Source organism: Aegilops tauschii, chromosome 7, assembly GCF_002575655.3.
Source record: "Aegilops tauschii subsp. strangulata cultivar AL8/78 chromosome 7, Aet v6.0, whole genome shotgun sequence".
Taxonomy (NCBI): domain Eukaryota; kingdom Viridiplantae; phylum Streptophyta; class Magnoliopsida; order Poales; family Poaceae; genus Aegilops; species Aegilops tauschii.
The window spans coordinates 643,257,272-643,271,132 of NC_053041.3; the positions used below are offsets into that span (position 1 = coordinate 643,257,272).

General features: G+C 44.2%; 1 protein-coding gene across 1 annotated transcript; it reads right to left on the reverse strand.

The window, feature by feature from the left end:
- Nucleotides 1-4,630: 4,630 nt before the first annotated feature.
- LOC109749921 (mixed-linked glucan synthase 2-like) lies at nucleotides 4,631-9,429 on the reverse strand. The gene is made up of 3 exons (XM_020308861.3): nucleotides 9,210-9,429; nucleotides 8,054-8,774; nucleotides 4,631-6,365 (listed from the first exon to the last, which is right to left on the reverse strand). The coding sequence occupies exons 1-3, from the start codon at nucleotides 9,383-9,385 to the stop codon at nucleotides 4,755-4,757; spliced, it is 2,508 nt and encodes an 835-aa protein (XP_020164450.1). The 5' UTR covers nucleotides 9,386-9,429; the 3' UTR covers nucleotides 4,631-4,754.
- Nucleotides 9,430-13,861: the final 4,432 nt, after the last annotated feature.

Genomic DNA, 13,861 nt, shown 5'->3' on the forward strand with positions numbered 1-13,861 from the left:
TCCCCTCATGGTACAGCTTGGCTATGGTTGCGTCTCCTCCTGGCACACTTCGGCATGTCCGATCTGGGTGCGCGCGTGAAGATTTTTTCGTACGGTCATTTGGCATGTCGGGTTTAAAATAAAGTTACAGTAGATAATGTTCTTAGTTGTCGTTTTTGTAAGTATTTTTTTAACTAATTGATGAAATGCATTTATGTGATCGTGAATGTTATGTGAAGACATGTGTGTATCGTGCGTCACATGCACTTGCGTCATTGGTCATGAGACACATTTAAGTGGCATAGTGAAAAAACTTGAAAATTAAATTAGATTCAAAATAGGTGTTTTAATTATAGATTACGGGACGTGCGTTTTCCATGTGCACGCTTATACTAGTGAAAGTAAAGAAAGACAAATGCAGTGTATAGATGAGATAATAGAAATAAAACAAAAATCCAATTAACTAAACTGTTCATTTTTGCCCACCGTTGACAGTGAACTGTTCATATACGAATTTTGTCGACCATGCTGGACAGTAACCGGTGCAAACAAATGACCGCGTGCACCAATTCCTCTACTACTGAGCTGGATCAGTCTCAACCCTCAAGTAGGTGTCACTGGAATTAGCTGGAACGATTCAACACTGCTACATGGTGCATCTTACTCTCACTTGCAGCAAGTTACTTATTACTCCTATATTTTTAGTGCATCACTTCATCATCAGCAGGACTAACTCAATTAACTTCAGCAATATCTGAGTCAGAGTCACATATTTCGACCATGCCTACAAATTCTTACACTGTGACAACCTTCCTTGGAAGGACTGGATTCTACACCACTCCCCTGTTCACATTGGCCATGGTACTAATAGCTCTTTCCTGGCTAAAACTATTTTCAAACAACTTCAGAGCCTTAGAGAAATCTCCCACTGCACCATTGGTAATGGTCTATCCACTTTCTTTTGGTTAGATCGGTGGCTCCTGCCAGAACCGCTGGCGGTAGTCTTCCCTGCTATCTTCTCCCACCACACAAAACAAAATGCATTGGTAGCCACCATATTACAGGAAGGGATCGAGCTTGCTCTTCGTAATCGACTAACCTCTGTTGCTGCCGCAGAACTTGCTTCTCTTAACTCTTTGTTGCAGGATGTCACAACCTCCCAAGATCCGGACACGAGGAGGCTGCTGAATGGGAACAGCTTCACCACGCGAGGGGCTTATGCGGCCCTAAATGTGCACCTCTCCGACCCGTCGCTTGTGCTAGTTTGGGACTCAAAGGTGCCAAAGAGGGTTATGATCTTTGGCTGGCTCTTTGTCCTAGACCGCCTCAACACCCGGAAAAACCTTCGCAAGAAACATCTTCTCTCTTACGATTCTTGTCCTAGATGCAGCAGCTCAGTCGAAGATAGGGAGCACCTATTCTTCACCTGCCCGGCGGCTCGCCGAATCTGGCGGCGCACTGGCATTCGCCCTAGCTTCAGTCCAATCACCGAGATCTTTACCACACACTTGCCAGATGCCTTACCCACTTCGGTTCGTCCCTTTATGCTCCTCCTCATCCTCTGGAAAATCTGGGATGCGAGGAACAAAATGGTTTTCCAGGATGTAGAGATTGATGCGAGAGGTTCTGTTTTAGCTATTCTAGATGATCTTATTCTATGGTCTCACCGTCTCAAGACGGAAGCATTAAAGGATCACGCCGGTCTGTGGCATGATTTCCTCTCCTCGCGTAATACGTGACCTTTGTAAACTTTCACTCGTTTTTGAAATATATTCAGGTGGGGAGCCTTCCCCCCCCCCCCCCCCCCCCCCGACCATTTCCAAAAAAAACATATTTCTATCATATCTCTACTCAGCGTTGTTTTCTTCCCAGGGTAAAGAGAAATTACTAACACTGTACCATTTTAATTTCCATCTGCCATTATGTGGCTAGATCATTTTGTCAACAAAAAATAAATAATTGGGTCTTTTACATTTGTGTCCCTAACTCGAACCCACTTCTCAGATTTACCCCTAATTTCGAAGTGTGCTCAAATTTGCCCTTGTGCCATTAGGTGCCCTTATAGAAATGTCCTTTCGTGCCGTTACCGTCCGGTCAAAGGTCTTTGACCGTCTACGGGGCGTTTGCTGGACATGGTTCAAATATAAACAAAGATTAATCATTCTGGTAGTTTGCTTTACTTGAAAGTGGGTAACAGAGCTCCAGCAACAACAATAAGAATAAAACCAATCATAGTCACCAGAGCAAAAGAGTACCAATTCCTTTTCTCCCAACCTAACTAAAAGAATCCTTTTCTCCCAACACATTTTTTCCTTTTCTCTTTCTTTTTGAAGAAAGTACCATTTCTTTTTGTCTCAAAGCACTGAACTGAAAAGAGCATGATAAGCACCTAGATCTAAATTATTCATCTAGTTACAAATGAAAATCGGATGCAAGAGACAAATCAATAATTTTGGAAGGTACTCTTTTGACATACTTAGTTAAGCAATGGATCTTTCATCTAAAGCTACCAAAAAAATTGGATAATGGAGCTCCCTGAAGAATATCCATGAAAAAGACTCATAAACTAATCCAGACTAGTAAGAATGTTATATCATATTACAGATTCCACTTGTTATTTTGATAGAAATTAGGTAAGTACATAAGATAATTGTATCACATACTTTTGAGCATTTTGCCCTCTATGAACTGCATTTGATAACCATACATGATCAAAGAACACATAACTATTATGCAAATAAACCTACTGCTAATATTTTTCTTACCAGAAAGTGTCGGGGCCTAGACTGTATGAAGTCATGTATTTGGATTCTTGCCAACTCCTTCGTATGGATTTGCAAAATTGCCACTTTCCATATTGCCTCCGCAATACCACTGTGTAGATCGTTGATATCCTTGATTACTATGCCATTCACAACTTTTTTATTGATTTTCATTTTATTTTAACGTTAGAAGGCCGGTAAAACCGTGAAAAGACCAAACTGCCTCTACATCTATTAGGTTGTAGCTGGCTCGACTGAGCCACTCTCCAAGAACACTCGGGCTGTTAACTAAGCATGGCTAGTCATGAAAGCAAGTGTAAATTTGATCCCAAATGATAAGTGCTACACGTGTGGGATGAAGCACTCCGGCCCTTATCAGGATCCAATTTGATTGGCTTGTCTTCATATATCCTCAAGAATATTTCAACATGATGAAAGTACCCGTTGTAGCTTCTTTTTTTAGACTAAATTGATTTCCCATACATTAAGAGACATGGATACCATGCTGAAGATGCATAACAGCAGTTTGGACTAAGTTTGTACCCTCTGTAGCTTCTCCCTACTACTACATGCACTGAAAAAAGACGAAATCAGCTTTGAATAAAACTATCAGTATCACCTCAAGTTCAGTCAGCTGCGGAGCTGTATGAGTCGTACAACCAAGGCAAGTTGGGAGGAGCCATGGCCCATGGAGAGGTGGACGCGAGCTGGCAGGAGGCATCGAGATGTGGGAGATGCGGCCACGACCTGGCAACCGGCGCCGCATGCGGTACTGCTCTTATCAATTCAGGGATTGTTCTATTCGGAAATATATTCAGGGAAGTTGGAGAATTACCGGGAGTCAATGGTTCGCGTGCTCCATCCTCGACCAAATAGACAACTCCGGTGACTAGACACACAAGATGGTCGGATGCGCTGCTGGGACCGCTAGCGTGGTGGCAGTCCGGTGGCCTCTGTAGTCCGCACAACATAGGCTGCATTCTCACTTCCGCACCCAAAAGACCGGCTTCCGGGGAAAGCCAAGGGCCAGAGCTGCTAGACCTAGGGGAGGGCGTAGGGCCTGGATCATCCACCATCAAGTGGGGCAGGGCAGGCGCGTAATTTTGCCGATCTTCCATGGAGCCCTCGGTTAGGAAGAAGAATAGATCGGAGGAGAGATGCAGATGAGATGTGTAGACGAAAACGATGCGTCTCAGCATTTTTTAGGACTCTCTTTTTTTGAGATGTTTTTTAGGACTCTTCGGTTGGGAAGGGAAACCGATGCGTCCTACATACCGATTAATAACTTGGAAAAACTGAACGACTGAGAAAAGAATGCAGAGTTCTAAAAAAATTGCTGACGTGGAAAGGCTGCATGTTGAGAGAATTAGGTGTAGTGAGAATCAACTATTGTATTATAGATTAGACACAGAGAATCAGGAGTAGCACACAATGACCAGTTATCATGCTATGTAGAATTGATCACATATGCACTCTAACACGAGTGCAGCGTTTGTTTGCTCGAGCTCTATGGAGCACTTGCTTTTCAAAAAAAATCAGAACTATTTTTCAAAGTTTTAAAAAATCTGAAAAATATCTACACGGTCATATGAATGTAGTATACATGTGTGTACAATTTAAGTGGTGAAATACGTTAACAAGCGAGCTACGGAAGAAAAAAAAAGGCAAAATCGGTGATTTTCTACAATGAATATTACATACACAGGTTCACTGTTTCCAAAGTCATGATTTTGTCATTTTTGTGCAGCTGACTTGTTAACTTATTTCAACGAAAATGCCATCAGAGAGGTAAATGCCATGTTAGATCAAAGAGAAATGCCACCGATTTTTGCAATATGTAAATCATATGATAATGTGGATTCTTTTTTCCATATTTTTTCAAACTTGAAATACGAATTGTGATTTATTGTTTCCAACAAAGAACAGGCTCCGAGCACTAAAATGCATTCCTCAAATACTCAAATTATTGCACTACAATGCAAATAAAATAAAAGATGGGTCATACGTACGTGTCTACCCAGATGGCCTGGTTAGGAACGACATCCTGTGACCATCCTGCTGGAGTGTGACATACAAGAGGCCGACGGTGCCAATGGCCATGACCAACATGACCAACAGTATGCCTGGTCTCTTCCCCCATTGCCCCATGATGCCGAGTGCAAACGGGTAGAGGAGCACGAGGGTACCCACGTTGAACACCATCCCGAGCACCGCGTGCCACGCCTGGTCCGTGAAAAAGCCCCATGTCGCTGCCTTGCCTATCGCCGCCCCGACGGCTGTGACGTTCACGATGAGCACCGCCACGGTCGGGATCAGCAACGGCACCCACCGCACAGTGTACAGGTCGGCGAACTTCTCGTCGGAGCAGGCCTCCGTCTGCTTGGACGTGAGCCTGAAGTATATCCCCTTCCCCCTGATGAGCTTCAGCGCCATGTACAGCACCGCCGTCGGGTACACGCCCGTCGCCGCGATCATGTAGAACTGCTCGTTGCGCCACCAGTCTTGCAGCGTGATCCCCGCCCATTTCACCTCGAACATGCCGATCACGTGCATCATCGCTATGACAACGACGAGGTACATGATGAACGTGCCGAACGGCCTCTGGATGTAGTACGACTGCTCGGAGAAGAGCCACATCACCGGGAAGAAGCTGTATGCCAGGATGAACATCGTGGCGATTGGGTAGATTGACATGTTGAGGTAAGCGATGCGCTGCAGAGGGTTGAGCCGGCGGCTGGCGATGAGAGCGTTGCTGTGGGAGAAAAACACCTCGAGGGAGCCGCCCGACCACCGGAGCACCTGGTAGAGGCGCTCTGTGAGGTTGATCGGTGCCGTTCCGCGGAACGCGGCTGGCTCCATGGAGCAATACATGGAACGCCACCCTTGTCGGTGGATGCGGAATCCGGTCACCACATCCTCCGTCGCGATGTTGTACACCCACCCAACGTCTCTCCCCCATGAACTACCGTCCTCATAAGTGCATGTCATCAGGGTGGCTATGTCATTGCTAAGCCCCTCGTCGACCAACACCGGGGTGATAGACCGCTCTTGGATTGCGCCATCCGGTATTGAGTTCAGGAATGGCGTTGAGTTACCCAACTCAGCGGCCTTACCTACCAGCTTGATGTTCTCCGCTCTATAGCATGGTGGCTCCATGCCATAGAGTGCGACACGACGGAACATGGTACCGGTGCCGAGGTATGTAGGTCCTTGGAGGCCGTTGAGCGAGAGCATGGTGCCGTCGAAGAAGACACGATTGTGGTTGGAGTAGCGATCTGTCGGGTCGACATCGTCGAAGCGTTGTGGGAACTGGACGAAGGCCGTGTTCTGACCATCACGAGGGTCGAGCATGAAGCACATAGGGGCGCGGAGAGCTTGCGAGTTGTTGATGTAGTGGTCGCAGTCAAAGTTGATGACGAAGGGCGCATTGGAGAGTAACGCGGAGACGCGGAGCATCACGTTCATGGCGCCTGCCTTCTTTTGGTTATCATAACCGGGATGCTTCTCTCGGGAAATGTATACGAGCATGGGGAGTCTTGTGTCAACGTTGCTCAAGTCAATTGGATTGTTGGTTCTCGCCGAAGATCCAAGTTGTGGTTTACAACTTGGATGGTCTAGCATGACCTGTCAAAGGAACATAGTAGTTTCAACAATTTTGTTCATCAAATAAATTTGAGAAAATTGCTAGCTGACGGTCTACGGAATATCTATTTTATATGCTAAGGACACAATACAACAACAAAAATAGAGAGGTGCGCAATAAATATTCTTTTAAATATTCTTCTTACTGTCTTATGAGATGTAGACAATTAGTGCTATCGACGATTTATAAAATTCTTGTGATTGCAAAAAATATGATGGAGTAACGATTAGCACCAACATAAGCATCGACGGAGGAGTACATAAATAGGCATCAATTACATGATTCGAACGCTTCAGGATATGCTTGTGATCTATTTATTTTTTATAGAGAATGGACCCAAATGTATATGCAAGCAACAATCGTGCAAGAAGGACAAATTTGGAACATATATAATCGAACTAATCTATATAGCCAATCACAAAATGGCTAAGGGACATATAGATGTAGACATATACTAGAGCATACGACAACTAATCTAGCGTGTGCAAGGACTGCGTGTTAATTTCGTTGGTGTATCTGCAACTCAACGGACGACTGTATAAACAGATTACCGAGAAAAGATAAATCTACATCATTATATTTATTTTAAATTATTATTTTATTTGTTAGCAACATAAACCATATGCTCATATAGAAACTAAATAACAATGTTACGCCTTTAGAGATGTATCGGTGCAGAAAAATGTTGTCTAATATGCAATGGAATGGTAAATCAGAGTAAAAGAATATCTACATAACATAAAAATAATACTTAACAATTTCGCAAGATTAAAAGATAATGCTCTGGCACTAATGAGGGACACCTTGCTTGTTACAAGAAAGCAAAATATTAGGTCATTAATCTGATGGATGATCTCCTTATTAGTAAATCGCAACAATTAGAACTATAAAACCATCTATAAACAGATCGTATGCATCTGATCAACATAACTGTACCTAAAGATATCATAAGTGTTAGATATTCATGCTTTACTTAAACATATCATAACTCGTTAGAGTCATAGTTGTCCCTAAACATACCTATATGTATTTCATATGTTAAATATGCATGATTTTACCTAAATATATCGAGTCATTTGGATATTTATACTTGTACCTAAACATATCTTAACCAGCAGGCATTCATAACTATTGCTAGATAAATCAAAATCTATTGATCTTCAGAGATGGACCAAAACAGATCACACATGAAAACTATTTCATATGTTTTCTATATTTCTTAGCAATATAATCATATTATCATATTTATATTAAAATAACCGAAGTTACACCTTGGAAATGTATACAAGTATAAAACATCATGCATTTGCAATGGAGGTAAATGAGAAGAAAACGATGCATGTATGAGATAAAAATACATGCTTATCAAATTTTAACACACAAAAGATGATCCCCCCCCCCCCCCCCCCCCCCCCCCGCGCATCGCCTTGCTGTTTTTGTTATTTCACTTTAACTCTCTAAGTAGATGTGATTATCCATTGGATTTCATAACAGACTTCTTATTTCCTTTTCCTTTTGTGTTTTAAGCCACCAAATCACTATCCAACGACTAGTCACGTACGTCCACTGAGCTTTAAGACTGGGATCTAGCTAGATTCATAAATTTAGAGGAATTCAAAAGGTGTAGCTTATAAGTTTGACCTGAATGAACAAATAGAAAAACTATTACCTGAACAATTCCAGCATGTTGTCCTCTTCGATGGTTGTCAGCTTGCTCAATCCATGTACCCGCCCATTGTGTCCCATCAGCCATCCAAGTGGCATGTACACCATCATCTCTTTTGTTGTAGGCATCAGACCGTCGGCGGATGGTTGTAGAAAGGGAATCTATTATCACCTTGAACTCACCGTATTCTCTGCGGACACGCCTGTGATCACTCATGAACTCTCCTGCCATACCCCCGACATACGGCCGGGTTTTCATCCCAAAATAGTTCTCTGGGGACCTTGGCTCGATGCAATGCTTCCGGCAAAACGGGACCCACAAAGCAGCGAAATGAACAATTTGGATCATCGCCTCATAGTGTACCAATGAGCCACCGTCGTCGGAGAGGTAGCAGGCGTACTTGTCAACGGGGTAGTCGGCGGCGAGGATAGAGAGGATGGTGTTCACCGTGTACATGACGGGTTCATCCACGGGGTCGACGGTCGTGACAAAGACGTCGATTCCTGGAAGAACGGCTTCGCCGTGAAGGTCCGCCAGGGCGGCAAGGTCCGGCACACGTTTGATGGGGTTGAGCTTGGGGAGCTGGTTGAGGAGCCATGAGAAACCGAACCAGGCGTCCGCAACCATGGACGTGGCCCAGAGCCACATGCCATCGTGGTTCCTGTGCTCTACGCGCCACGCGAAGAATGCTATGATGGCGACCAAGCGCACCAGAATCAAGAACCTGTTGTTGTTGCAAAAAGACGATCGTACGCATTCAAATTCAGAAGTGTAGAACTGGATATGTACGTACTCCTAATATACTACTCCCTCCATTTCAAATTATAAGATGTTTTGGGTATTTTAATATGAACTACTCCCTTCGTTCCTAAATATAAATCTTTTTAGAGATTACACTATAAAGACTACATTTGGATGTATATAGACGCCTTTTAGAGTATAGGTTAACTCATTTTGCTCCGTACGTAGTCCATAGTGAAATCTTTTAAAAGACTTATATTTAGGACCGGAGGGAGTATATATGGACTAGAATGAATGAATAAACACACTATAACCATCTCTATACATCCGACTCGGAAAAGGTTAGCATATCTTATAATAATGAGAGGAGGGAGTACTCATAATAATTGAAATAAAAACAGCATGCATGTAAACTGACCTGTAAGGATGCAGGATGCTTCCCTTGACCTTCATGGTCCGGAACAGCAGCGGCCGGCCGGCGCTGGCTCCAGACATGTCTCCCTCCTCCGCCGCCACCCATACGTCGTCCTTGGCACGCCTGCCCTCGGCGGCAGCGGTGTCGGTGGCAACCAGGGCCTCGACTCGCAGGGCCATGGTGTAAGCCGTGGCTATACTATGTAGGTACGAGCACCTAGCTAGACAGCTGATACTGATCTCCCTAGCTAGCTTGTTCGTGTCGACGAGATGCTTGCCCTGTGGGGGATTATATAGCGCTAGCTAAGTCGTCGTCGTCGTAGCCCTGGCAGCCATACTAAACCATCGGCCACGACTTCCGCCTGCAAGGTCAAATACTGCAACTGGATCGAGGCCGGCCCCCGTACTTACAGTGCACCATGGGAAGGATCACATTTCAGAGTTCTGGCCGATCAAATACAACCGGCCAAAACTCAACAGCTGGATAAGTACTCCCTCCGTCCTGAATGTATTTTTAGTTCTAGATACATTCATTTCTATTCATTTCTACGACAAGTAATTCAGGACGGAGCAATTATATATTTCTATGCATTTGCTATTTCTGAGGCATAGTTGGAGAAACAAATAGTTCAAAAACAAAACAAAAAAGACACAACTAGATTTCTATGCGTTACGGAGGTATGATACTAGTCTATGATACTACCCACTACGAGAGGTCTTATATAAGATTTTATAGTATCTTACTTTATATTGTATATGTCCCTAATGAGTACATGTCCGGTCGGTTGTGTGCCCAATCAACGGTCATGTTAGCCTGTAAATTATAATCGATAGATCGGGTAAAACTTGTCATAGTGTCACAACAAATTCACTATGAGTTGTCACAATGTCACAACTTTGTGGTAAAAAGTAAAATTCGCTCCTAATGCCTTATACATTTGTTAATTTGTTACCCTCGTGTTGTCTTGTTGATTTATAGGTATTTGACCGTTATCAATAATACAAGGGATCCATATGAGGACATATATGTATTGCATCTACACAATTTTCGAGGGAACTATCTAATCAAGAAAGAAACTTTGATTTGGAAGTGGGCAGCCCAAGGTTTAATCGTTTAGAGCACAGGGAGAGACATGGTTTTTGAGCTTAGAGAAGGATACTAGGAGGAACTCATAAATAAATGGTCATGCCGGTAGAGGCACATTGTGCGAAGGTAATTGATTGTAGTGTCCATGGTGTGGTGCTTGATTTCAGCGATAGTAACACATTTTAGCCATCAGCCTAGTAAAAACAGACACATCGGGTTGGCCCGCCGGCCTAAAAGACATGGACGGAGGGAGTACTAACTATCACTTTCAAGGTTTTCGCGCATTCACCATATTGGGTTACTCACTTCGGCACGTCTGCACCGGTCAGGTTTCTACTGGGGAGTAGAGAATGCCGAGACTGGAATCTCTTCGCGTCGAATTGAAGACCACATCTCGGCCTTGAAGGATGCCAATGTTAACTTCGATGATTACTTTGTTGCGTCAGCGCTGGGGAACCTTCCTTCACTTCAGAAAGTGCAAGTGAGACTTAACTAAATACTGATGAGTTTGAGGTGATGCATGAAGCACTGAAGATTGCAGTTGACGAACAGCCCAACAGTTCAACCCTTTTTATTTTTACTTTTTGCATGGAAACAGTCCAAACCTTCAACTGACACAACTCATTGGGTACATCGAGTGTTTTAATTGTACAATTTGAGTGTTATGGTACCTGTTTGGTGCCTCCCAGTGTGTGATGAGACTTGGTCATAGATGTAGAAAGATGACCAAAAAAGAATCTTCCCAAGCTCAGTGTAGGTCCCCTATCAAAAACTGCAACTTGAAAAATAAAACTAGTTCTCCCTGTGCATAACCTTGGATCCACGTACCAAAAACAAAAAGGAGTGTTCCGTTCGATCTAGACTAAGTTCACCTGGTTTTGCATGAATTGGACGACTCGTTCAGTTTTGCATACAAGCCTGATTGACTATGCAAGCTTGTCCCTTCAATATATTAACAAAATGCATGTTCTCTCTCTCTCTCTCTACACCCATATGTGTGGTAGTTAAGATTTGTGTGCAGTCACAACTAGGAAGGAGCGCAATTAATGCGCCCACACTCCATTTTAGTTGCCACACTCCTTTTTAGTCGCGATGGGAAGCTGTGGATGTAAAGCATTATTTATTTATTCTGAAAAGAGGGGACCCCTCAGCCTTTGCTGATGCACACAGCCATGTACTATTAATTATTGCAAACGCTGAACAAATTGGTTTACAAAGAGGAAAAAAGTTTGAGGCCATCCACATTGGACCCGCCTCGCGACAACCTCCCCAAACTGTACCACCAAAACTATGACTGGATATTAGCAGACAAAGGACACAATGCTTCAAGTCCACGCCTTCAAGAAGTAAACATCGCTCGCACGCCGATGTTACCTAGTCCAACCAGATGTCAGACCAAGGTTGTGAAGCCAAAGCAGATCTTCGAACCACCACCTTCAACAAGGTAACAATGCACGAGCGTTGACGCTGCCCGATCAAGCCATAAAGGCAAGATCCTGAGTTTTCACCCAGGGATAAAGCATCCTGATGTCTACCACCATAGTGAGCGCCCACCATTCGACCGGCCTATTCACACAAAACTAGCCGGCCAAAGGAGAAAACGCCAGAAGGGAAGACACCATCTCGTCTCTTCCAATCACTATTGCACTGCGGTCTTGCCGATGGTTGTCGTGTGCATCATGGTCGCGCCGCCATGGCGGCTTTCACCAGCAGTGGGGGGAGGTGGTTTGTGCCTCACACAACCTCCCAATGCGACCGAGCCAATATTCGGGGCATTACGCCAAATCCATCCGATCCAACAAATCTTGCAGTCGTTGAGCTACACCAACTAGCGCGCCGCTGCATCCGATCTACACATAGGAATGCCGAATCCATGTTGCTAACCTCTGCCGAAAAGACGCATACCGTTGGCGCTAGGTTTTCACCTATGGGCGCCGCCGAGGTCAATCTCCGACCCGGCGGCTCCTCTGCGCTGCCTCTGAGTGACCAACCACCATCGTGCACATAACTAGTTATAGGCACAACCACAGACGTCACTGCTCCAATGCGCACGCCGCTAAAGGAGGTCATGCACATCACGCTACCACCCTCTTGTCTGGGATCGTTATCCTGACGACCACGCCGTGAAGCCTACCAGCATTGCCATGTCGCAGCCACCACAGCCTACCATGCTGAACTTGTGTGACCACATGCGACCGCTTACCGAACTGAAGATGTCACGGTGGCGACCGAGGACAGGGGACAGATGGGAGAGGAGCGTGTCAAGCACCCGCAGCCCCTCCTGGCTCGCTGGCGCCGTGTTCATCCGCCCCTGCATCTACAAATGCCTGCGCTCCTTGCAAGTCAGGGCTCCGAGTGCGGAGTCGGCTCTGGTCGTTGGTCTCAAGCGGAGAGGCAAGCACAGTGGCAGGTGGCCACGCCATGGCTGCCGCCATGGGATGGGCGTAGGGCACTGTGTCCATCGCCTCGACTGCTGCTGCTGCCCAACTGCACTACGCCGCATGGAGCAGGCGAGTCCGTCATAGGAGACGATGCTCACAAGACAAAACATTATTAGGGAAAAAACCTAAAAGTTTATGCAGAGAGTAGGGCTATTGGTTGAGACTGCAAAATATCCACTGATACTACCCCTCACATGCTCCTAGTTTAGAAAATTCAAGTTTGAACATTTCAAGAAGTTCTAAAAATAATCATAAATGTTCACATGACATGTGTCTATAGCTCCTACCAACTTTGAATTGAAATTAGAAACACAAGTGCAGAAACAACAAGGACAAATTCATCATGAATAGTGTCTTTTTTGCTTGAATTTGTGTTTTTTTTTGTTTCTCAATGTGTATTACGTATTTCGATCTGAATTTTTTGAGAGATTGTAGACATATGTCTTGTGAACATTCTTGGGATTTTTCTAGAATTTTCGTAATGTTAAAATTGGGATCATGGGACTAGTAATGGTTAAGACATATCCAAGTATTCTCTAACTTAATGCCCATTAGTAAATTGCCGCGAGCATTATAATCAATCAATTATGTATCGTAACACAGATCTTGTGGGTGTCAGCTCACAATGTAGGAGTGCTAGTACGCAGGTTGTTTAGTTTTAAGCTATCTTTAACGATTGTGTACTAGGTTAGGCACTAGCAACGAGGGCTGCTTAGATAGGATGATTAGTCAATACCACTTCCAGCCAAGTCTTCCCATCTAGTAGATGGTCACTTGCTCGTACATCTTATATTAGTTTGTAGGCAACTGAAATGAGATGCTCTTTTCCTGTATGGACTAAGGATACAATTTTTAGAATCAGAATGCTAAATTTCAGTTGACTCTATAGAATAGCATAACATAGATGTAAATGAGATGCTCTTTTCCAGTATGGACTAAGTCTACCACTTCTAGCCAAGTCTTCCCATCTAGTAAATGCTCACTTGCTTGTACATCTTGCATTGCAACTGAAACGAGTTGCTCTTTCCTGTATGGACTAAAGTGTAGATTTTTGTAATCAGAAAAATAGTACGAATTTGTTTACTTGATCATCGGGAAGACCCTTTCAGCATTAATTGGTGGCGAGGG

Excerpts from the sequence above, each read along its gene's own strand:
- LOC109749921 (XM_020308861.3), bottom strand. The coding sequence starts at position 9,385 with ATGGCCCTGCGAGTCGAGGCCCTGGTTGCCACCGACACCGCTGCCGCC. Across the intron at positions 8,775-9,209 it reads AGCATCCTGCATCCTTACAG|GTTCTTGATTCTGGTGCGCT; the intron begins GTCAGTTTACAT and ends CAACAACAACAG. Across the intron at positions 6,366-8,053 it reads AACATGCTGGAATTGTTCAG|GTCATGCTAGACCATCCAAG; the intron begins GTAATAGTTTTT and ends TTCCTTTGACAG.